This window comes from Manacus vitellinus, unplaced genomic scaffold (assembly GCF_001715985.3).
Source record: "Manacus vitellinus isolate BGI_N305 unplaced genomic scaffold, ASM171598v3 scaffold_28_pilon, whole genome shotgun sequence".
Taxonomy (NCBI): Eukaryota; Metazoa; Chordata; class Aves; order Passeriformes; family Pipridae; genus Manacus; species Manacus vitellinus.
In genome coordinates, this window is record NW_021940122.1 from 3,492,321 (window position 1) to 3,517,161 (window position 24,841).

The following is a 24,841-nucleotide window of genomic DNA, read 5'->3' on the forward strand; positions in this document are numbered from 1 at the left end:
AGGGTGTAAAAGCCCAGAGGTCCTTTGTTAGGGGGTTCCTCCTCGGAGGCAGCAGCTCGGGCTGTTGCCGTGTTCCTGCACTGTGAATAAATTGCTTTATGGAACAAGACATCTGACACTGCTGTGGGAAACCTGGGATTGAACCTTTAAGAAAAAACCTGGTCTGAATGAGTGTGGGTGGGGTGTGCAGAGGGTCAAGAGGGGCACCCATTGGCTCACTGGAGCTGCTGTGAAGAGGCTTTGGTCCCATTAGTTAATGTCTTCGGTGCTGGGAGTGCAACTGTCTGGGAGTCTTGTGGATGGTCAGACTGGGAAGTTTCATTAACACTGGAAGCTTCTTTTAAGTCATGGATTTCCTTTCGGCTTGCCACCTGAGAATCAAAAATGAAAGAAATGAACCAAAGCACGGAACAATATCAACTCCATTTTCAGTCTCATGCAGTCAAATTAACTTTTAGCTTTCTTCCTGTTGTTACACATGTGTTTGTTCATCATACTTTTTTTCAATTTAGGAAATAATTTTTTTCTTTGATATGGATGTAGATACAAAATTATATGAAAAAGTACCTAAATCTAGTATATGGATAAACTGCATTAGGTTCTTGTATTATGGATTAGAGGTCTGTCAGCAGCTCTTTTCTGGAGATGACTGAGACTTGATGTGTGTTTAAAGAATACACTAAACAGTAGGTAATCAAGTGTTGCTTTATACTGTTCAAACTACTTGGGTAGTACTTAGGATATTTTTAATTAGATGTATTGTTCTATAAAGCAATAACAAAGACTAGAGCATGGCAGATTGGAGCCTTTCCAAGACTCTGGTTTGGCTGGTGCACAGGTTCTGTGGGTGTGTGGTGCCAGGTTCTGTGTGGTGAGCAATTTTACTTGAAGTGTTCGCCTGTCTCGTGCACTCTGTTATTAACATAATTGTTGTAACTGGTTGTTTTCTTATTTCATTGCCGTTTCTAGTAACCTCTTCTTATTTCAACCCGTGATCTTTACCTTTTGTGTCTCCAATTCTCTTCTCCATCCCGCTGAAGGAGTAGGGGGAAGGGGAGTTGGTGAATAACGCCTGGTCTGGGGTGTTTCACTGGTAACACTAGATCGGGAAATACCATTCCTAGATGATGCCAACCTTTGGTCTATTTTCTTCATAGCAGTCTGCACCCATTTCTGATCAGCACTTAGGCAGATTCTGACACCGTTTCTATTGATAAACCTATAGGAAGAAAGAAAGCAAACCAGGCGGCCATTAAATTCCAGTCTCTAAACCCAGATTTGCTGTTCTTGGTTTTTATGCAGAACATGGGGAAAAATGTGGTTAAACAATTTCAAATGCTGGAGTTTGTAGATGTTAACTGGAGTAACAGAAGCAAGCAATGCTAGTTCCCTATTCAATGGCATGGGTATATGTGGAACATACATGGTCATGTGCATATATACTGATATTAAAAGAAGGAGCATACCTACTGTTCTGAGATTTTAGATTAAATCATGATGAACATTAACGTCCCGGGAGCAGATCCCAGATTTGATAAAAATGCATGCTAGTGAGCTCAAAAGACCAAACACAGCTCCTAGCAAGAGTCAGTTATCCCATATTCTTTCACACAATCTTTCCCCTGTGGCTCAATTCAGTGCACTGTGTTTCTGTCTGCTCCACCCTTGCTGAGACTTGCTGACCACCAAAGATCTGACTGTTCAGTGAGCTTTCTGCCCATATTCATGAACAGCAGACACCTCCCAGCTCTCTGAGGCCACTAGTCTCCCCTCACTCCCTCAGCTGTCAGGTGAGTCCTTCATGGGAGAACTGGAAGGGTGACCTGAACTCGGCAGATTTGGTGAGTTGGGCCACGAAGTGTCTTGTGATTCCCCTTCCCTTTTCATTGGTAACGTGTTTGCATAGGCAAGTCTGAAGGTGAACAGTGCATTAGGTACTTACACGATGGCACTTATTGGCATATGGTGCTTTTCATACTTTGCAAAATTTCGGATGTTCAGTTGTTTTGTATGCAGCTTTACACAACTGAATTTGCGCATGGACTGACTTCCAGCACTCCCTAGAAGGGGAAAAGTAGATAAATGAAAAGGGAAAAAATGCTATATTTATACTTAACCATAATCACTTAATGAATTGTGAAATCGAGAAGGTGTCCAGCTGTAGTTAGAGCATGAGAGTCTCATGATTTACAGCCACAATACCACTTATACAAGCTATTTTTCGTGATGCATCCTGCCATCTGTAAAGTGTTATTGTTCTTTCAGTCAAGATACTAATCTTGACCTGTTAACCTGAACAATTGTGTAATAATTCTACCCCTAGGAAGTGACTGCTTCCATAGCAGAAAAGGTATTTGGTATCATTCATATTTGGGTTTGTGTCATCTGCAAATAAGTGTCCATATGGAGTAGTGCTTAGAACCAGTACATTTACTGGATTTCCATATGGCATCCGAATGTGGATCAGTAACTCCCCCTACTTGCCAAGTGAAAAAAAAAGAGGAAAGCAAGGCTACTTGTCTCACAGTTGACATGTGAAAGCAGAATTGAAAAAAACTGTTTAAAGAAAGGGAGGTATATCTGCCAGAAGACCAAGTACCTACATACCTTGCTATAAGTCTGGTTTCATAGTCAATGGAGTGCTACTCAATCTGGCTTTCCTCCAAGATTTTCATACAACTGAGGGAAATGTACTGGTGATTAATAAAGAGAATCATGATATCAGTGTAAAATTTTCTGAGTAGTTGTGATCTTAAAGGATGGTAACTCAAAATGGAAGTTCATTTAAATGAGATGGAGTATATGGACACATATGTGTGTAAGTCTCCACTTACTAGTTTCTGGTTTTGTCCTACTCATGAAAGACAGTTTGGGAAGGCATGAGGGGTACAAGCAGAACACTGCAGCACTCTGAGGTTTCTTGTTAAAGAATTTATTGAGACATTGGCTGAAATATGTCCAAGAGCTGTTCAGGTGCACTTTGCTAAATATAAAACCTTCTTCACATAATCTCATTATCTGTGATTAGAATAGCTGAGATAAACATACATCAGCCTTTGCAGAAGCTGTAGCATAGCCAGTGCACAGGTACTGGCAGAGTTGCTAATTCCTGAGGGTTTGTTTGCCTGAATATCTCTTCTGATCTTGCTTTAGTCACAAGTAGCACAATGCATTTTTTTTAATGCTTCATTACAAATACCTTACTGTCTCAGACTGGTTTTCAAAATGTGGCATCAAGAGAGCTCAAAGATATTCAAGCCATCCTTACTTGTCCTGGAAACATTTTCTCTGCTGGCACACTATTTTCAGGGAATGGCTGCAGGGAATACCAGCAGAGCTTCTCTAAGCCTGGGAACAAACCCCAACTGCTCTGCACCTGAAAAGCTATGCTTTTTCAAGTGTCTTTGTTTTCCTTATCATTCTTTCTAGTCCTTTTTCAATTGCTTGTAGACCAGCTCAGTGTGCTCTTTCAGCCTTGGTGATGTTTATGGCAAATTCTACATCCTGGAGAATGACATTGGGAACTGTTAGTCTGTGATGCAAATGCACATTGCCAAGAGCAGTGTTATTAATGAACATATGAGAACGTGTATGATCCAGCTATAGCAGCACTGGGTCCACATCCTCAGTGTGTAGCTTCTTAATGTTGTGAATGTTTAGCAGGTGTCAGTTTGGTTTTAGTGTGGTTTTTTGTGAAGATACCTTTTCTCTGTGTTTCTCTCTGCATGTTTGTGGGTTTGAATACGGCTTGCATGAGCGTTTTGTTTTTTAATGTGCTCATTTGTGTGAATCTGATTATGAAATGATGTATTATCTAAAGGATGTATCTCCATGTTTTCCATGATCTCGCATGGAAGATTCATGATCTCTCCATGATCTGACCTAAACACCACTGTAGACAGACTGATTTAAAATATGGCTAGTAAACATGGCTCATCTCAGTGCTCATGAATGGTTTCAAATAAGATGTTGAGTTGTATGATTCTATGAAGAGGGAGAAGATCTTGTATAAATCCATTACTGCCCTTTTTACTTTTTGTTCATGGTTTGCCTATCCGTACCAAAAGATTTGTCCAAAAGGCACAAGCAAACAGGCAATAGGTGACCCAGAACTGGGAGAACTTTTTAAAATAGGGACATTAGAGGAATTCAGGCTATATAGTTAGAGAAACATAACTAACAATTAATATAATAACATTCATATAAAAGTAGTATATCTGGAAATAGAAAAAATGTACATCTAATTCAAGAAATATTTTTCATAAAATGTTACTAACCTATAGTATTCATTGCTATATGGCATCAGTGAGATTAAAAGACGTTGTGTCTTTAAGATTTCACGATTTTAAGAGAGAGAATCATGCACAGAAACCCTTTAAGTGCTCTAAGGCACTGAAAGTCTCCTTGCCTTAAAAGCAGAAGCTAACCACTAATTGTCAGGACATCAGATGAAATCTCCCATAAAGCTGCCTTTCTTGTGATTCTGATCTGGATTTCCTACACGTTCTGTCTTATAAATCAGCTGTGTCTGAATATGAATCTTGCTCATCAGACCACTGCTGCAATGTGGTGTAATTCCTGTCTCCCTGTGGAGTTGCAAACTTACCTTTCACTGTGCACACAATGAAGATGCCAAGGCAGAGGATGACGAGGATAGCTGAGGTGTGGAGCTTCATTGCTGGTGCCTTCTGTGTCAAGGCAGAGAAGAAAGTGGCTGTTGTCTGCCCTCTTTCCCAGAGTTTATAGATTGTCATTCAGTGGTCAGTTCTCGGGTTCACTTTTGTGGGTGTCATGGAGGGTCTGAGTGTGAGTGGAAGAACTGAGTGTCGGTACTTTTTTTGGTGACAGAGAACCACCTCCTTTCTCCCACCATCCTTTACTAGCCCCCCTGTGAAGGCTTTTCCTGCTCAAACCCACTGTGGTTGCACTTGCTTCTGTGCTGTGAGTAGGGTTTATTTCAAGCTGCAAAAAGTGAGAGCTCTTGTTGTGTAGCGGAAACCTTTCAGAAAAGTTCCTGTCCTTTCACACCTCCATTTTGAGACCTTTAGCTAAGCCACACTGCAGAGACACAGAGTAACATTCACTTCTTTGACCAATGGACCACAAGAGGGGGAACTGTGAGCTAGAGGAGGACGGAAAGAGGAATGTCTTGGCTCTTTCCAGAGTGGCTGTGGATAACTGGTCACGTTAACACGTAGCTTTGGAGGTGTATCACTGCTATTTCCTATGAGTGTGGAGGTTGTCAGAACTCTTCTGTTTGCTCTGTGGTTTGACATGGCCAAAGCTGATATCAGCATGTGCTGGGAGAAACAAGAGTGAAGGCACTTTTGCCTACAGATCCAGATCCACTAAGTCTCCTGCCAATCAGGCATTAGTACAGTGGTTTCAAAGGGGAATAAGATTTTACAAAGGGTCATGTTAGAGTTGGTGGTTAGATTATTTTTTTTGCTGTTGTTTTTTCTGTTTCTTTTTTGGGGAGGTTGTTTGGTTTTGGGTGGTGTTTTTGTTTGTTTGGTTTGGTTTTGTGATGTGGACTTTCTAGTATAAAGAATGGATTCTGAGAAAGTAACAAGGCAATCAGAGAGGCAGAATTTATAGATAAGAAGAAAAATTTTAATTTTGTTTTCTTGTAAACATGGTGTTGATAGCAGGTCTGTTCGCTTGTTACAATTGTACCTCTATCAAAAGCCCCATTTTTGCAGTCTTTGCCAGCCCTATCACCCAAGTTTAGGTGTCCTGTCCATGTTGTGGTAAGGTGGTTTGAATGGGCAACATTCCTACATACCAATGGTTTTGCACCTGCAAATATTCTTCAGGCCAGCTGTGGATGTCCAGGCCAAACACACAGCAGCAGCTGAACTAGCATCATCATCGAGAGCCTCTGAGCAGAAATCTCATCTCATGCTTTACACTCTGCAGCCTGGAACAAAAAGCCAGGCTTTGCTAGGCCCACAGAGATGCAGCTGGTGTTGGTATGAATAGGTGAGCACCAGGCTGCATAATGCCTGAGGTTGTGACAGTGGTGTAGAAGATCTGTCAGAGCAAACCTTGGAGATGTCATACGAGTGTTCTGATTTCAGCTGGGATAGAGGTAATTTTCTTCTTAGTAGGTGGCATAGTGATGGTTTTTTGGATTCAGCAGGAGAATAATGTTGATAACACACGGATGTTTCAGTTGTTGCCAAGTAGTGCTTGCCCTAAATCAGGGAATTCTCAGTTTCTCATGCTCTGCTAGCAAGCAATTGCACAGGAAACTGGGGGTAGCATGACCAGGACAGCTGACCCCAACTGATCAAAGGGATATTCCATACCATAAATTGTCCTGCTTAGTTCATAAACTGTCCAAGAGCTCGGATGGCTGGTCAGGGATGGGCTGGGAATCGATCAGTGGTTGGTGAGCAACTGTAGTGTGCATCAACTGTTTCTCTTGGGTTTTATTCCTCTCCATCTCCCCCTTTCATCACAATTATTATTGCTATTCTTATTGGTAGTATTGTATCTATTTTGTTTCAATCATTAAACTGTTCTTATCTGAATACATGAGGTTTACTTTTTCCACTTCTTCTCTCCTCTGGGGGTGGGACAGGGTGGTGCTGAGTGAGTGGCTGTGTGGTACCCAGTTTGTGGCTGGGGATAAACCACAACAGCATGATGTTTCCTTGCTCTTACCTCCAGGCCTTGCCTCAGCTGGTTACATCCAGTTTTCCAAACTCCATAAATTCCTTTGCATGGGGAAAGGGCAGCAGGTGGAAGTCAATTCCCAAAGATTCCTCAGGCAAATTAGCACTGAGCTAAGAACTGTGCTCAAATACATGACTGCTAGGCTGTAATGGCTGGTCTGCAACCTCAGGCACCGTCTGTAGGTCTTGCAGGTAGAGCACAGGTTGTGTGGTTTATTTGTATATACACTCACATCCTTTGTTCCTATTGGTTTCACTCTTTTATCTTACCTATCCTGTGCAAACCAGGGAAACCCAGGGAAAAGCAATGGCAGGTAGAATTGCTTTAATTGAATGCCTGCTAAACCCACTTGCAGCACTAGGGAAGTTGCAAGGACATGGAAGCCAAAGCTTCAACCAAAGCCTCCAAAGGACATGCCTGATGCTACATGGGGAAGTAACCATATTGACCTCAGGAGCACTATTGGGAACTCTGTGTTAAGTTTGTGTCCAAGCAGCCTGGTGTTGTGCTACACACTGACTGAAATCAGTCCATGGATGAGATATTCTAACTCTTTGGTACCTGTCAGCTATGAGATGCAAGATAGCAACCTTGCCACTGATGGTGAAGAGAAGTTTTCTGCCCATTAAGAGAGAAGATGCTCCCCCACTTCTGGTCATTGATATGGTAGGTACATGTATGTATCTGCTGTCTACCAGCTGAATTGAGCATGAGCTAGCTCAGAAAAACTCAGTCCTTCCCACAGAACCTTCAGCAGGTTGTAGATTCCTCTGAGGTGTGGCTAGAAAGCCTGTTTTTTCTTCAGTTTTCCACCATCCTTCAGGTGGAATGGAAAAGCTGCCCTGTGGCAAGTTTTCCCCCCTCTTTGTACTTCTCATTTGCTGTGGCCTCCTGGGCTGTGGTTCTGTGTAGTTGGCTTATGTTCAGAAAAGTCTGTGTTTCAGAGAAGAGTTTTGTGGGCTGGAGTTCCACAGTCCTGTCTTTGGATATTTGTTGATCTCTGCTGTTCTAATGTTATATAAGGCTCATTTTGCACGCACTGTAACACCAGTGGGTTCTTCCAATGTGCCAGGGCAAAAGCTTAGCATAAGATAAACAGATTTATTGTCTTTCTGTTTTTTTGCTTTAAAGTCATATTAAAAAGACAGCTAATAAATGCCCAAAGGGCTTTTTCTCATGACTGCTGGTCAGCTCTGGATAAGTTGAAAGCTAATGATCCTTATCCTCAGCCTCGACTGCCTCCTCTATTGCTCACTCATCACAGGCTGCATTCAAAGCAATCTGGAGGGAATCAAAAGATTCTGGATCATTTGCAGCCTTTGATACATCCACAGGCAAAGCCGATGGTATGATTATGGAGTTCTCTAGTAGTTTGCAAATTCTGAGCTGTGGATAATGATGACTGACTTTACAGCCTTGGGAGAGGATAGTGAGAGCAAGCTCCTGCTAGAGGTGTTCAAGGGCTCTCCTGAGCCCTTCATGCCCTGTTCACACAGAGCAGCCTAACTCCAGTTTACCAACACAGCAACTGGGTCACAGAGAGCTGAAGGGACATGAGACTGCTCATGCACAGCAGGAGGCAAAGCCATGGCCTGCTCTAGACAGCTCCAACTGCTGATTGCAGTCATTTTCCTTATTTTTAACAGTGTCAAGAAATTTTTACTGAAATAATTTTTGCATATACCCTGTTCCGTGACAGCAACCCTGTTGAAGGAACAGAAATGTTCAGTGAGCAGGGTGTTGGGCCTAGTATCAAGCATTTACTTATCAGGGTAAAGAGTTTGAAGTACTGGATTTTCTCACACTGTAGGCAGCTTTCAAAGAAGAGAGGCAAATATCTCCACAAATAACTAAATTCCTATGTACTCCTACAAATTAATGTCTTTAGTGAATGTTCAGCACCCCCTTGAACTTGAAGATGTGCCATCAGGTCACTTAATCACTTTTGAAGACTAAATCAGGGCATTCAGAGACTTTAAGAGGGGATTTAAGAGCCTCGGCTCACACACATCTGTATCATAAATAACTGGTGTTAGGGTGGAAGTTGTGTCCTGTCTCTGGTGTTAGGGTGGAAGTTGTGTCCTGTCTCTTCCCCTCCCCCCCACCCCCCCCCTCCCCAGCCCAGCGATAAATATCTGTCTCTGTTATCTATAGAAGCAATCTGTGCACGTGTCTTATGCTGGACACAGTAAGTAAGTGAAGTTACGTGGGATCTATCTGACCCCAAAATATTTTGGTTTCACATTGTTTCTTAACAGTTCAAGTACTGGCTTAAGAATTACCAGCTCGTGACATCCAGGTGTGATATCTCCATGACTTTCCTCCCTCCTCTTCTTCCTTTGCTTTTCAATATTTTGCTCTGTAGATTTCATGCTGATTTCATAGGTATCTGAAATAGCAGTTTATGTCCAGTATTTTAATTTATATTGTAATGGAGTAGAAACAAACACATGCTCAGTGCTCACACCTTAGCTGAGAGACAATGACTTTTAATCTATATTGATGGCTTAAATCACATTTTTTATAACTACTCTGTTTTTGCTGGTTTTGGCAGAACTCCTTTAGAAATGTAACCCTATTAATAATACTTTCTCTTAATCATAATAGAGCTTTTCCTTGTAGACCATCTGTTTCCACTACTTCACTGCCAGCTTTTTCCTGCCAGCTTTTCCCTGGTCCTGCCATCTTCCCTTGATGTATTATGTGCTCTTAAATAAGTTAGTTGTATCAAAATCTTTGTTCAGTTATCCAGCTTGAAGTAAAATTAGACCGAGAATGATTTGGTTTGAAAGGGAGCTTGAAACAAACATGTAAAGGTCCCTTTACACAACATAGACAACTTTACAGTCATCTCTATGCAGACACGCACCTGTTTTGCTGATGTTTTAAGCTGACTCAGCACAAATGTGGCACTTTCTGTATAGTAGAGGTCTTTACTCTTTTTTTCATTCAGTCTTGTTTTGGGTCATTTCAATGAGTTACACATTCAGTCAGGATTTAGAAGAGTAATACTCTGATCCTCATCTTTATAATCTTGTTTTTGTGAGTTTTGGCTCTTTTAGAGATGCATACTGGGAAGTTAACTAAACACTGTTGTAATATCTGTTTTATATCTGTTTTAATGAAATGTTTGAATGGCAGGCTGTGTAAAAGAGACTCACAAATAAAGCACCAGATTCCAGAAAGTAGAGCAATAAGCAAAACCAGTAAGCATAGATTCAACATTCAGTCCTTTATCTGCTATCTTCTCTTGCCTCCACCCAATAATTGTTCTAACTCTTCAGCGTGTGTTTTCATATGCCAAAGAAAAGCACACATGCCTCTCACATACTTGTGGCTGTTGAGTTCACACATGCTGACAGAAGTGCTGTATCGAATACTCCTATTCTGCTGGATTTTCCCCACAATGGAGACACCATCTTGACTCTTTCTCCCGTTGAGACACTAAGTTTTGGAAAATTCATAGGGATTTTTGCTTTTGTTTAGCACCTGTTAAAATTGGCCAATGATTAAAAAAAAATAAAAATTAAGGGAGAGAGAAATAATGCAAAATTCCTTTTTTAAAAATATCGCCTTCTTGAACTTTCTGAAAGGGAATCTTGGGATTTATTTCTTCTGACTTCCCCCCCCCTAAATAGCTGATTTCTAATAAATGCATTTGTTTAAAACAAAAATTATCCTTGTAAGCATTTTTAATAACCAAACCTTCATGAGGTCTTACCACTGAGTTTAACAAATATGACAAATTTTAATTTGTAGTTATGATGTTAAACCCTATGGCTCCCAGGAGAACAAAACAAAACAAAAACCAAAAAACCAGAGAAGATAGGAAGAGATCATTCCAGAATCTTTGCAAGAGAAATCCATGGATTTTTTTTTTTATTTTTAAATGAGGATATTTTTTTTCTTCCTTCAAAGAGAGTTACAATAGCCTCTGGAATAGGTACTTTTCTTCTTCATCTCTCAAATGAAGAACTGTCACACTTTCTAACCACACCACTGGTGAGATACATTATCTTGCTTCACACTGGTTACTATAATCTGAAAATTTTGGGCCACATCCTGTTCCACAAAGTGTTTTAGAAATTCTTAAAAGTGATCACAGCACTTGATCCTCACCTGTTCAATGAAAGGGAACTTGATGTTCATGCAGGTCTACCCTTAAATAGATACAGAGCGAGAAGAAGTATTTTTCTTTACGTTGGTTTTTATACTTCCTTAGCCATTTGCTCAGTCAGCCCATAACAGCAGTAGAGTCACCGTCTGAATGAAGGCTTAAATGAGAGGGGTGAGGAAAAAACCAGCTTACAGGGTGTTGCAGCAAATATCCACTCTTGAAAATTTTCCACTCTGAACTTGATAAAAGAGAGTCCTTGGGGTTTATTTGTTCTGTGGGTTTTTTCCCCCCTTATAATGACAGTGAGTATGAAACCATGTGTTAGACAAATGCATCAGTCAGTACTATTCCCCTGAGTTCACTGCAGTGAGTGATGCAGTGTGGGAGGCAAGAGGGGATGGGAAAATTTGCACCCTCCTCCCTCAAGTTAGCATTGATTTTTTTCTTTGCAATTTCAGAGATCTGACTATGACTGTTAAATGCTGTTTCACTTTTTCTTTGCAACCTACTATTATCTGTCACTAAGGGCTGCAGAAACCCCCACCATGTCTAAGATAGCAATAAATTAAGAGCTCCCTCCCATGGTTATCATATTTCTTGCACTTAATTCAGCTGCTTTTAGTGGGGTCATGAGACACTATATTTCTCACCCATGTTTCAGGACAGCCCCACATGCAGCTCTCCACCCAGTCTAGCAAAACGTATCAGGTGTGGTGAATGCCCTCCCTCTCCTCTCCTACACAAACTCAGCCCAAATTAGCCACATGTCCCAGTGGCCAGTAAAGCTACCTGCTTGTCCCAGGTCAAGTGTCAGATCATCAGTCTGCTGCCTGTGCACTGGCTTATTTACTGACATAGGACACTGATTTCCTTCCATCCCCTACATTACCTTCTTTGAGATAAATGATTATTTTCCCCATTTTCTACACAGAATGAAAAGAAGGCTATCGTTATCATACCATCAAAGACATGGGAACAGGTGACCTAATCTCTGCTTGATGGAGTAGTTTGTACTTCAGAGCTAAGCAGGTGTTGATGCAATCCCAAATTAACTGGGATCAGAGTCACCTGATTGTTGTTGGTTAAAAAAATTCAGGAACTGCCCTATTTATCCCAGTCCTTTGCTTGCTTCAGCTCTTCTCTCAGTAAGTCCACCTCTGAGCTCTCTTGCTTTCTCTCACCATGTGCAACCAGCAGATTCATGTAAGTAAAAACACTACTTTTGCACAGTGCTTCTCTCCTAAGATTTTCAAGAGGTTGTAAGAGTATTGGAGAGTATAATTAGCTCTTCTATCACAAAAGAGAAAACATGTCTGGCAAAAGAGGGAAGTAGTGCTGTAGCAGTGCACTGTTCTTCAAATTGTCTGTGGCAAGGAACGCTTGTCTTTGCTGCATTCCTGGGCTCTCTTGGTGGACAGAGCTCTGTTGTTCAATTAGGTATAAAAGAAGTGATATGGCCTGGGTCTCAAAGGCATTAGGAAATATCTCCTGTGAAATAAGTAGGAGCTGGACTCTTGCTTTGAGTAGTAGCATTTTTCAGTTATTAGTGTTTACGTAAAATTGGTATGTGTGTTGTTTTGTTTGGCAGTGAAGTCCACGGGAGGTGTGCAGATCTGGTGCTCCTTGCAGAACTGCAGGAGTTCCCCCATGGAGAACAGGAACTGGGAAGTTTAGAAACTTTTCAGCTCTGTCTCCAAATTTATGCCTCAATCCTTCCATCAGAGACTTGGCTGAGCCTCAGAATTGTGATTTGTTCTTCACCCTTGAAGCACTCATATGCTCTTACCCATTCTCTTCTTTCTATGATGTCCTGTGACTAAATATATCTCATTCCTGTGCTAGGTTCTTGTGTGTCCATTTGGTTCTCCTCTGACTGGGGTGAGACAGGTGGGTTATGGAGGATGCTCCTCCTTCCTTCAGACCTTGGCTTGTAATGCAGGTAGTTTGTGCAGAGAGTAATGAACAATGTCACAGTGCTACAAGGACCACTACAAGTCCTTTAACAAGGACTTACCACCTTGTAGAGAGGGAATGTTAGAGCTTCCAGAGAACATTATAAGGGGAAGTGGACGGAGGTAGCTGCAGTCTAGTCCCTGTAAGTCATAGCCTTTAATAGCTCATCTACTTCCTTATTGCCTAATATCTGTTTTGTGATTTAAGTTTTACCTTAGGAGAAAAAAGTTTGAAAGGTGTGCCATGAACCCAGGGCCTTAAACCTGGGAGAGCTTAGCCTCTAGCTTGAGTGGCCAGGGGAAAAGAGAGCTTGAGAAGAAACTGGCAGGCAAGTGTTAAGCTTCTTCTCCCTGGGCAGAAGTGTTGGAGGGAGGAGAGGAGGGAATTTCAAGGATTTAGAGGCTTGGTAGTCTTGGGGAGATGCAGCCTAACAAAATGGATTTCAAGGGAAACCTGAGCTGGCTTATTTTATGGTGAGGAAAGAAACTGAATGTTATTTGCCAGATTGTGAATACTCTTCATTCTTCTCAGTCAGGGACTGAGGAGACTGATCTTAGAGTTGCCCTGGCCTCACTGCCAGGTTAGAAGCAGGTGCCTTTCCCCAGCAGCTCTTCTCTGCAGCAGCCTTTGTTATGAAGGTCAGGCTAGGTGGTCTGCTGGCCCTTTCTGGCCTGAAAAGCTGCTGCAAGCCATTTCCAGTCAGCAGAGCTTGCCTTGCAGCAATTCATTTTCAGATGACTTTGGGCATGACCTTGTTTAGGTATCTTCACAGTAAGGAAAAAGAGGATCGAGTTCCAACAGGGGAGATTCAGGTTTAGTGCCTTTGTGGTCGTGATGGCTGTTGTGCCTGGGAGGCTCCCTGCACTCTGGTTGCTCTGTGTGGGTAGCTATAGCTGGAGCCCAGCAAGGCAGGAACCTGGTGAGGCAGAACAGATGTGGTTAACAATCAACAGGGTGTACTAGCCAGAGTTAACATGCTGTGCTCAGAAAGGGAGAGAAATAACTCCCTCCTTTTAGGAACTGACTGTTGAGGAGCATCTACTTTTAAGCTTTATTTTCTAGGCTGTGTGTTAAGTCTGTTTACAAACAAATCACTGCACTTTACTGACGCTAATTTCCAGGCCAGAGCATGGGCAAGTAATTTGACTTGGGGAGAATAATAAAAAACATATAGTATTTTCCTTAATCAGCTACATCATGATCTTAACTCTGAATTAACTGGATTACCTATATTGTCTTTCTAGAAACTCCTAAAGCCCCTTTCACCATAGACTTGACCTGCTCCAGAACAATTTTGTCTTATTCCCCTCAGTATGACTATAAAATATCAAGCCTGCTTGATGCACTGTGAACAAGTGACTACATGAATAGCACTTACACAGAGTGCACAGACAGTTGCATGTGTTTTGTCATATCTTCTATGTGGTGTGTGGTATTGCCTTGATCTTACCTAACCAATAAAGGATTTGGAAAGAAAAAAAGAACAAGACACTCAGCTGAAACAGAGCAGGGCAGAAAAATGTAATTATCCTTATTTTCCACCCTCTTGGTGTCACTGTTAAGCAGTGACCCTTCCCCACATCATCTGGGTTAAAAAATTGGGTTCAAACTAACAACCACCTGTCTATCCAAAGTTATCCATTCTCATACACTTTGGCACTTCAAAATCCTGAGGAGGGTCAATAGGACTTCTCGGCTGGTAATCTTTGTGGGTTCAGAAATAAGAAATATTGGCTTATGAAAGTGTTTAAGCATATCTAGAACCTGATTTGGATTAAGCTGAGGGAACTTTCCAGAAGTCTGCTATACTCTCTGTTGTGAAGGAGTAAATAATATTCCCTACCGTAAATATGAAACAGTGAGGTAAGTGAACCACCTGACTTTGTGAGGACCACTTGGGACATTTCTAAAGGTCATCTGTCTTTGTTCCCTATGTTTTATACTTGGGGATTCAGCTTATGTGTGATATAGCACCTCTCTGCCCTTCTAAATGGGGTTGCATAGCAGGTTCCTTCCAGGGTAGGTTTTGTTCTTCTGTGCCGTCTGTTGGTAGCTTCAATGAAGAGATTTCATGCCAAGTCATCATAGTTGTTTTTTATTCCAAAGAAAGAGTCTCACTTTTTCAGAAGGCTCTATAAAAGTACTCTAAAAATCTAGATTTATGTTGTGTGCTACTTACTTCCACTTGTAACCTTTTGCACGTGGCTTACATGCAAAATATTACTACGCCTGCTCAGTGAGGATATTGTTGCTTTCTTCCTCTTTATTTAAAACGTATGCTTTTAAGAGATTCGTGTATATATAATAACCAGCTTTTCCAATCTGGAATTCCCAGAAGCTGAAGACCTCCAAAACAAGAGGTTAGTTTAAAAAAAGTGGCACTTTTTTATCAAAGGGGGAATTTTCTTTTTTGAGTTGAGAATTTGGAGTATTTAGGGATACAGTCATGTAATATTGACAATATTTTCTTCAAGATTTTGGGGGAAACCATTATTTCCCCTAGAAGATCAAATATAAATCAAAACCCATTTTTACCTTCCATGAAGTATGTGTACCACCTCCTGAGTAGGGAAGTAAAGTTAGGGAATGTGACTGTCCTCATTGTACCAGGAATTCTGGCAATGTTGAATGTCAGGTGACAAGTCCCTTGGGCACTGCTCTAAAATAATGCTGATGTTATTGTTTCCCTGTTTCTTCAGTTGGACATATGGCTCCACATAATGAAACAAATGAGATGAGGGTTAGCCCGGCATGTGAAACAAAACCTTTACCTTCTTTTGCTGCTTGTGCCTCTGACTCACTTTGAAACGATATGCTGAGCACAGGTCTCGTTCATAAAAACAGCTGAGTGGCTTGAAATGTATAAAGGCACCCCAGAGCAAAAGTGCTCTCACGTGGCAAAAGCTGGACCAGGCTTCATGTTTCTTTTCTTTTATCTTGGGGTATTCTCTTTGAGCTCAAGCCTCTCTGAGGTTGTTGGCAAGTGAGTGTGTGCTTGTACACACCAGTAGCATAGCAGAGTGCCTTGGTGCTGGCTGTCTTTGCCTGCACTTACTCTGTCGTAAAGTAACAATTCCAGGAGGCACTGGGGACTTGCAGTGTTTTTTCTGGTTTCTTTCTTTTTTTTAAAGCCTGTGCTTCAGAGAGGCTTAGATCAAGGTCAACTTTGCTTCCTGCACAGCTTTTTTCCTCACAGTTGCAGGCATGGAGTGACATGCCTCTCCAGGCCTGCCAGGTTGTAAGCTGACCCAGTGAGTGATGTCAGAGTCCCAAATGCCATCAAAACTGTTCTCCAGCCTCACCTGAAACTGGCTCTTCCTGTTTTCTCATATAATAAACAGTGTGGTAGTTGGTGAGTGCAGTTTTGGGGCCGTTTTTACTGGAGGGTGCAGACCTTGCTAGTGAATTTTGGGATCCTATTCTGAGAATGTGAAAGGCTGTCAGCTTATATAAAGTCTTATGCAAGGAATTATTCTAGGGAGAATTCAAAGCTGATTTTTCCTCCCACCTGTGGCTATCCGTTACATTTTGCCTACATGTTCTTTCCATGCCTTTTTTTATTCTTTAATAAACTTAATACCTAAGCTACCGAGCACATAGGTAATGCTTGATTGTAGACCCTAGTGCCTGTGCTGCAGTGCTGTAGCTCTGTTATTATAGAAGTGGGAATGTCTCTGGCCTCTTACTCAGCTGCTCTATGAGCAGGAAACAGCACCTCATTAACATGAGGTCAGACTTGTTGGAGTGAGTCTGGAGAAGGGTGGCCACCAAGATGATTAGAGGAATGGAGCACCTCTCATATGAGGAAAGGCTGAGAGAATTGGGATTGTTCAGCCTGGAAGAGAAGGCTTTTGGATGACCTAATTGTGGCCTTTCAGTACCTGAAGGGAACCTACAAGAAAGACAGGGACTTTTTACAAGGTCACATACTGACAGGACAAGGCAAAATGGCTTCAAACTGAAGGAGAGTAGGTTTAGATTAGATATTTAAGAGAAAGTTCTTTTCTGTGAGGGTGGTGAGACACTGGAATGGGTTGCCCAGAGAAGTTGTTGATACTCCATCCATGGCAGTGTTCAAGGCCACGCTGGATGGAGCTCTGAGCAACCCGGTCTAGTGGAAGGTGTCCTGCCCATGGCACAGGGAGTGGAACTAGATGACCTTGAAGGTCCCTTACAACTCAAACCATTCTAGGATTCTATGAATATCTTTTACTGACCAGTGACTGCTAGGTGTTGCCTTGTGGAATGAGAGAATAAGGTTATTTTATGGCATTTGGCCTTTCTCCTAGATATTTAGAGGTCTACTCTGACTATAAATAAATGTGTATAGTAATTGTCTCAGTGCAAGTTATTGATGGACCTAGTATTGTGCCGGCATGGCCTCTATGGTTGCAGACTTGATTGGATGAATGTGATCTGGGGGCCAGCTGCACTGCCATTATGGGATGTTGGGTGTTTTGGGGACATGGGCAGGGGTGAGGAGCTTGGGGGCAGTAGTGCTTCCAGCCCATGAAGCAGGTGACCCCATGGCAACACAGCATCAGGGCCTTGGGTGCACAAGGGAGCACCTTTATAACAACTCCAGTCAGGAGCAGTTTTGTATTGGTGTGAACTAGTAGGACCTGTGCTCTAAAAGTTTTCATCTCTCTCATGTGCCACAGAGTTGATGACATTGATCATGTACGGTGATGGAAGTTTCTGTCTTTATTGCTTTATTATTATCTCCGTGGAGAAACCAAATGGTTCTGTAGTGGAACAGTAAAGCACAGAAATACAGATAACAGCTTTTGTGTATGGTGATAGCACATAGTCTACATAGTTTACATTTACTCTCCTGTATATTTCAGAGCTCTGCAGGACAGTTTTAATTGAAAAATGAGTTTCTTTCATTGATTCATCTCCTTAAAAGGACCTTCCTTGTGGGGTGATTAGTGACAGGACACTGTATGCTGCTTCATCCTGCACTTTACTCTGGAAGAACCAATATTTCTGTACTAATTGTGTCCAAATATTGCTCCAATTCTGGAGCTAGGCAGCTACCTCTGAATTCAGTATGTTCTAATGGTCAGAAGGGACTTGCACTTTAATTTTTCAATTTGGCTTTAAAGCATTTGTCCCGATGTATTCTGAAAGAAAAGGACTCAAGTTCCTACAATACTGTTTCTACTGTCTTCTTAGATCTCCTGTGTGGATATTTGTCAGAGGTCTGTATAAGTGGTATCAAAGCAAAGGTGGTTAATAGGTAGAGAATACAACTGGAAAAAAATTTACACACACAAGCATTTCTGCTCAAAAACTAAACCTAAAAATTGTGCTTATCTGGTGTCAAAATGGAAGACTGCAGTATGACTTGCATTATGTATACAGTTGAAGCTGAGAAAATTCAACTTAATTTCAATTTTGGATTCTCAGAGAGAAAATTATCTATCAATAAGGCATTGCTGACCTGTAGTTATTGATAATAATATTAATTATAATAATTATACTTAATAAAATAAATCAATTCAGAAGCCTTTTCATATTTGGTTCTCAAATTGGAACGAAGGAAATTTCATCAGATTAAATAATTTTCTAGCAGTATGTCTAACACTCCACAGGATCTACTAAGGGCTGAGTCATTTCAATGTTAAATCAATAAGTTTAAAATTGTCCTTAATTCCGTGACTTTGAATACATTTTTTGGTACTTATATTTTCCCAAATTAAGAATTGTGGCATTAACTATAAAATATTTTAATTTGATTGCTGTCATCAAATGAAAATATTTACACAGTATGGTTAGTGTGGCTTTGTTGGCTAATAAGGATATTTTATAGATGTGTATACTTCAGCAATTATATAAAAATATTTCTTTGAATTCTAACATTTCCATTGTAGTTGATTTAGGAAACGGGGGATGAATTCCTTCCTATTTCTGGCATAATTAACTTTCCATTTACCCTTTATATCAAGTTAATCTTGGAAGGAGACTGGAACACAGATTCATCCATGCACTGAAAAGCAATATTCTAAATAATTTCTAGTATGACTTAATAGATTTTCCACACTGCACAAGTTTTGAAATTTTCAGTAAAGTTGCACTTTACAGGATTCTGGGTAACAACAGTGAATATGACAATATAGAAAAGCTGTAGGTGCTGACACTTAGATGAATAGAAAATTTCTTAATTCAGGAAATGGTTTGTTGTACTTTCTAAATAATGCAGGATATGGCAATTTAGTTAAAGGTATTTCACCCCATTCTTTCCATAAGAAAATTAACTTATTTAACTTACAAAAGCTCACGGATTCAATAAATAACAGTTTTTATTTGCTTAATTTGTAGTATTATAATTAATAATTAACATTTGTTATTTCAAGTTCATTTGAAATACAAAATAGGTTCATTTTTCAAAGTATAACAGTATAACCAGAGAAAAACTTGACTTAAATGAAGACCTCTATTCTAATACTCTGAAAGTGATTTTTCTCCACCTTGTTGCTTTTAACGAATTGAAGTTTTAAAGAAGATAAAGTTACCTTATTAAATATGACGACTGCTGAAATGGAAGAGAATAATAAGTAGTCAGCAGTGGTTACAGAAAATTGCTGTGGGTGATTTGGAGTAAGAGCTCAGGTTTCTAATAGCAATAGAAATCTAGCTTTTCCTCATGTTGAAACTAATTTAAGAGGTTTATTTCTTGCTTGCCTGTACTTTAATTACCAGAATGTGTTTAAATTGTTTACAGAAGATAGGTGTTTAACTGGTGCTGGAAGAATGCCTGTTCTGGATGAGGACTTCACATGGCAGTAGGTTCTTTCCCCCCTCGTGTGGCCTCGAGCGTATTTGCAGCATGGGACAGTACCAACAGGATACGCGTTCCTGGTGGCAAATCCACCTCTGCTTACTTCCTTGCAAGCAGTAGTCCTGTGAGGTTCAAAGTTATGCTTCCCGAATGTCAAGTCAGTAAACATCTTGTAAACTAGAGAACAATAACTCATAATTCTAAATTTTTTTTAAAAAGTATTTGATAACTTACTTTATATTTTGCCCCATTTTTGGCACTGGGAGGTTGAACTAGCAGGCAGAAGTCCTGAGATATTGCTTTGTTGTTTCATTTTACTCTTTCCCTTGCTGTTTATAATGTCACTTCTTGCAGCTTTGATCAAAGAAAGCTTTGAAACCTTTTTTCTTTAGCTTTGAGAAACTGTAACTCTAAATCAACCAATTTCATAAGCGTAGAGCCCAACTCCCTCTTGTTTAGACAAAGTCAGCCCCTCTCAGTGTGGTAACATGTACCTCTTCAGTGAAGAATCCAAACTAGAGAATTAGAGGGTTTAGTTCATCCAAAAGAATTCTGCAAGGTAACTTTGTAAAATGATGTAATTAAAAATGGCTGGTTTAAAAGGCTATTTCATGTACATTTAACAGAAATTAAACTAGACTTTCTTTGCATGCTCTTAATAATACAGTCTAAGCGGAAATGTGAAGTTGTATTGTGAGAAGACAGGAGATAAATAGAAGGATATCACAGGAAATAAACACATTAACTGAACCCATTTCAGACTGACTGAAGCACAGAAAGTAAGCAAACAGATTCACTAATGGATCAATTTTACTGCTTTAGCTTCAGTAATTGATCCTGAATCAGGCTCTGCTGTTTTGCCAGTTGCCTTCATTTTATCCCTTGCCAGCAAAATAACGTGCATCTAACGTCTCTGACAGTGGTATGATCCAAACATGTCTGTCCATCTTTGTGGTTTGTGACAAGATGATAGCATTTGTGCTTTCTTTACTTTCTTTTTTCCTTGTCCAAAGTATCAATCTTTACTCTTCTACCCTTGTTAAGGGTGGAGTCATACGACAAACTGGACAAAACCACAGAAAGTTTCGATAAGATAAAAAGGAAATATATGTGTGGAGTATTTGCTTGCACATCTTTTGTCTTTATTATTCTAATTGTGAACTCCCATTTTAATAGAATTATCATTGCATAACATACTGTGGTCATTGATGTGCTATATGAATTCTATTTTGTCTTGGGCTCAGCAAGATCATCGTGTCAGGGTCCTGCCAGATTAATAAACTACCTTTAAGGTAAAAGATGAAATACTAGTAGAAATATTAAAGCTAGGTCATGTATTATATTTCTTTTTTCCCATCTTGTTCCTAGTGTCGTCAGGAATTTGTATCTGAATATTGTTTACACTTTTTTGTCTAACAATTAATCAGCTCATGGGCAAGCCACAGGGCATTTTTGTTAGTTCTTCAAATCAAACATTTTTTGGCTGCTATTAAAGGTAGAGTCAGCTGATCAGTCCTGATTCCAAAGGAAATGTATAAGCTTGGCTGTGTAAGCTTGAAGATGGATTGCCTCTTTTCTTATTTACAGCTTGCATCATAGGTGATCCTTTAATAGAATTGCACATCTTATATCTATCTGTGGTTTCATCAATTATTCAGAGCTATTGGCCTCATATAAGTGTAGCCATCACTTCAGTTGAAAGCTTTAGGAAGGATATTTTTGGTCTAAGGAAGAATTTTCTTTGTCATCAAAGTAAGATCCAGAACTCTTGTACCAGGAACCACTGTGTCAGATCATAAACAATTATGTAACAGAAAAGCACTCTGTGAAGGACAAGCCTACAACCTAAGTAAGCTGAAAAGTCTACACCAAACAGACACCCAAAACCATGTTTGAAGGAGGATCCCTCAGTACGACAATAAAGCTGTCAAATTGTGGCAAATGATTTCAGGATACGCTATAGGTCTACCTAATTATATAAATATCTATTTGTATATGTTGCAGACATTATATATGTTTCATATCAGATTTTTAGATAAGGATAATAAGTCCTCTATTTCTGTTTAGATATACAATATTAATAGCACACTGTAATAACACCAGCTCGGTTGTTTGCAGGCTGGAAGGCCTCCTAGCACATTTCTCCTTCACTCTGCCTGTCAGATACATATGCAGGTGTGGAAATATTTTCCTTTCAGGGTATTTCTATTACAGAAGCTTCAGTGATCAATGCTGACCTGAGAAAGAGTTCATTGACTTCCCCTATGTTTCCTTCCGTGTGCCTTTACTGCTCTCACATACAGAAAAGGGAACAGGAAAATAGGAAAGTATCTCTAGATCTATTAATACTGAATTGAAGTTGAAAAGCATTCAAAGACATTCTTCTTGGAGAAGGCAAAGCTTAGCTAAACAATCTGCTTTTCACAACAAAGGAACTGGGTTTTTCTTTAGTTACATTCATAAAACTTCTCTCCCAGCTGACATTGATTTAAAGATTAAATTAGTACATTCATCTACATGACAGCTAAAAGAGAGTATATACTAGTTTGATAGGGATGGCAAGTGGTAAGCTAAAAAGGGGAAGCGAACTTATCATCATCTTTGATATAATTCTTAATAATTTAGAATAAATACCAACAGTAACTTTAATAATCAAATGCCTAAAAAATGCATAATAGTATGTTGTGCTAGGGAAATGTTACTACTTTTTTACAGCTGAAATACCAACAGATATGACCCACAGAAAAGCCACCTAAGGAATATCTGGCAGGGCTGGAAATGTGTTGTGGGTTAGCTCCAACTGTCAGCTCAGCCTCACTCAGCTGATCACTACCATCCCAGTGGGGTAGTGGAGAGAATTGGAAGGGCAAAATTGAGTGAACTTGTGGGTTGCATAAATACAGTATAATAGGTAACACAAAAGCTCCATCTGCAAGCAAAGCAAAATAAGGAATTCGTTTACTGCTTCCCATTGGCAGACAGGAGTCCATTGCTTTCCATCTTTGGGAAAGCAGGTCTTTACCATGTGTAATGTTTCCTTGGGAGGACAAATGCTATAACTCTGTACATTCCCCCTTCCTCCTTCCTCCCCTCAGGTTTATTGTTAAGTAGGATGTCATATAGTGTGGAATATCCCTGTGGTCAGTTGGAACCAGCTCTCCCTCTGTGTCCCCTCCCAGCTTCTTGTGCCCCTTCAGCTTGCTGCTGGGGCACGGTGAGAAACAGAAAAGGCCTTGACAAGCTGTAAGTACTGCTCAGCTATAACAAAAATATCCCTGTGTTATCAATACTGGTTTGGTCACAAATCCCAAACACACACCATGCAAGCTATTACACAGAAAATCAACAGCCCAAGGCAGTACAGGATAAAATATCCCTTGCCTTTTGAAGGTACAGAGGACTGACAGTTATGGCCTGCAGCATTAGAAGTGTTTGGAATTGCTACATGAGACTAAAAAAACTTGATAGGAGTCTTTCAGCAAGGGAACTCCAGGGGACCTAGCTCAATTTACTTAATTTTATCTCTTTTTTTTCCTCTTTCTCTACTCATGTGCTTTGTTTGTTTGGCTTGTTTGTTTTGTTTTGTTAATGTTACTTTATGGTATAGTGGGTCTATATTGCGTATTTCATTAGGCTAATTTCCAGCTGTGCTGTCACTGGCCACGTTGTACAGCTGTGAATAATTAGTATCTGAATCACCACTGGCACATGTGAGAAGCGTGGAAAAGAATCTCAAGAAGCAGGTGTGCAAGTGGGATATCATCTCTGATGTCTTAGTCATCGGGTTTGTGCCCACGACACCTTGGTATCTGAGCAGGGAGAGGTTTTGAAGGAAGTGGTAATATCTGCTGTTAGACCAGTTGAGATATTCAGAATATGGAAAGAATATCAAAGGCATGAGAGGCTTAACTGAAGTAGAAGTGGAGTTAAAACCTACTTTCAGTCTCTCAGGGACAGAAATGGAATCCATAAAAATTTTCAAATTATAGATGGTCCTGTATGGAGTCCCTTCCTTTCCACATGCCTCCTAATTTTGTTTCAATGAGTTTATATTTGGAAATGGTTTCTCCTTGTCTATCTGTTAATAACTACTTAGTGAATGTGCAGTCATAAGGCATTTTTGTAAGGCCTTCTGAAGATCCAAGGCTGGCTGTGCATGAGTCCAAGGGAGAATGGTTTTCACACAAAGAAGCAAAAGACAGTGTAAACTGAGGAATAGGATAAATATCCCAAATTTTAAAACCTTGTTGCCTTTTTGAAAAGACTCATCTACTCCAACACCTCAGTGTGTCAGTGACACCATTGTTGGCTCCTAGCACCAAAATTTGAAGTGATGGCGTATGAGTTAATTGCTGGCAAGAGGACTGGTAGATGTGTGTAGCCTGTGAGTCAGACCAACTAGTATTTAATTTAACATTATTTACTGGATGCATTGAGGGAAAAGACAGACAGTTTTGATTTCCTTATTTTAAACTCAGTGACTATACCTATGCTAATAAACAGTCCCAGAGGTTGTTCCCATATGCTGAGTATGATTTTGTTTATAATGCTGTCATGTGAAAAGGTGAGATTTAGTCAAGCCCTTGGGGTTTGATTAGTCTGTCAGCGCCCCAGGAAAGACCCTTGTACCTGACCAAGTCTATCAGTGTGCCGTTGTGGGGACTCTTCACCAAGTAGTTTGCTACATGGAAGGGCAGTTTGAATGACTTGTTCATGGTCACAGAGAAAGGATCAAACAGAGAAATCCCCTCCTGGGTCTCCACACCTGTACCAACTACCAGCAACTGCCAGGGCCCTTGAAGGACTCACATTAAGAGGTGACAGAATAACACTCTTTATTAATATAATTGTGACAGGTCAAGTTTCAGGATTGCTAGTGGTAGTATCTTACTGCAAAAACGTGTTCAAAGCAATATAATTCAAAGCAACATACTAACAAGTTCTAATCCCTAACAAAAATTAGTTCAAGGTAATGGTTCAGCACACATGGAGGATAGTTCTCACCCAGTAGGTGTCTCTACTGGGGAGAAGACAGATTCAGCCAGTCGACTGATCCCAGAAGTCACACTGTCTTCTACAACTTCTCCCCATTCTTAACTCACTTTTATACTATTTATTTATGTTTGGCTGGAGTTTGAGTGACTTTAGTCATGCATCTTACTCAGTGAGGGGTAGTCATACCTTGGGGGCAGACATCTCAGTACAGCACCTGAGAAAACCTTGGGATGGAGACATGCATCTGTCCAAGGAGAGTGATTTTCACCACGGTTGCTGATTCAACAGTGAGACATCTTCCTATATCTCCC

The 24,841-nt window shown here is 40.4% G+C and overlaps 1 protein-coding gene across 1 annotated transcript; it reads right to left on the reverse strand.

Annotated features, from left to right (window-relative positions):
- Positions 1-215: 215 nt before the first annotated feature.
- On the reverse strand, positions 216-4,676 carry LOC103756499 (lymphotactin-like). The gene is made up of 4 exons (XM_008922552.3): positions 4,607-4,676; positions 1,943-2,060; positions 1,003-1,219; positions 216-371 (listed from the first exon to the last, which is right to left on the reverse strand). Exons 1-4 carry the CDS (start codon positions 4,674-4,676, stop codon positions 216-218), a joined length of 561 nt encoding a protein of 186 aa, XP_008920800.3.
- Between the last annotated feature and the right edge of the window lie 20,165 nt (positions 4,677-24,841).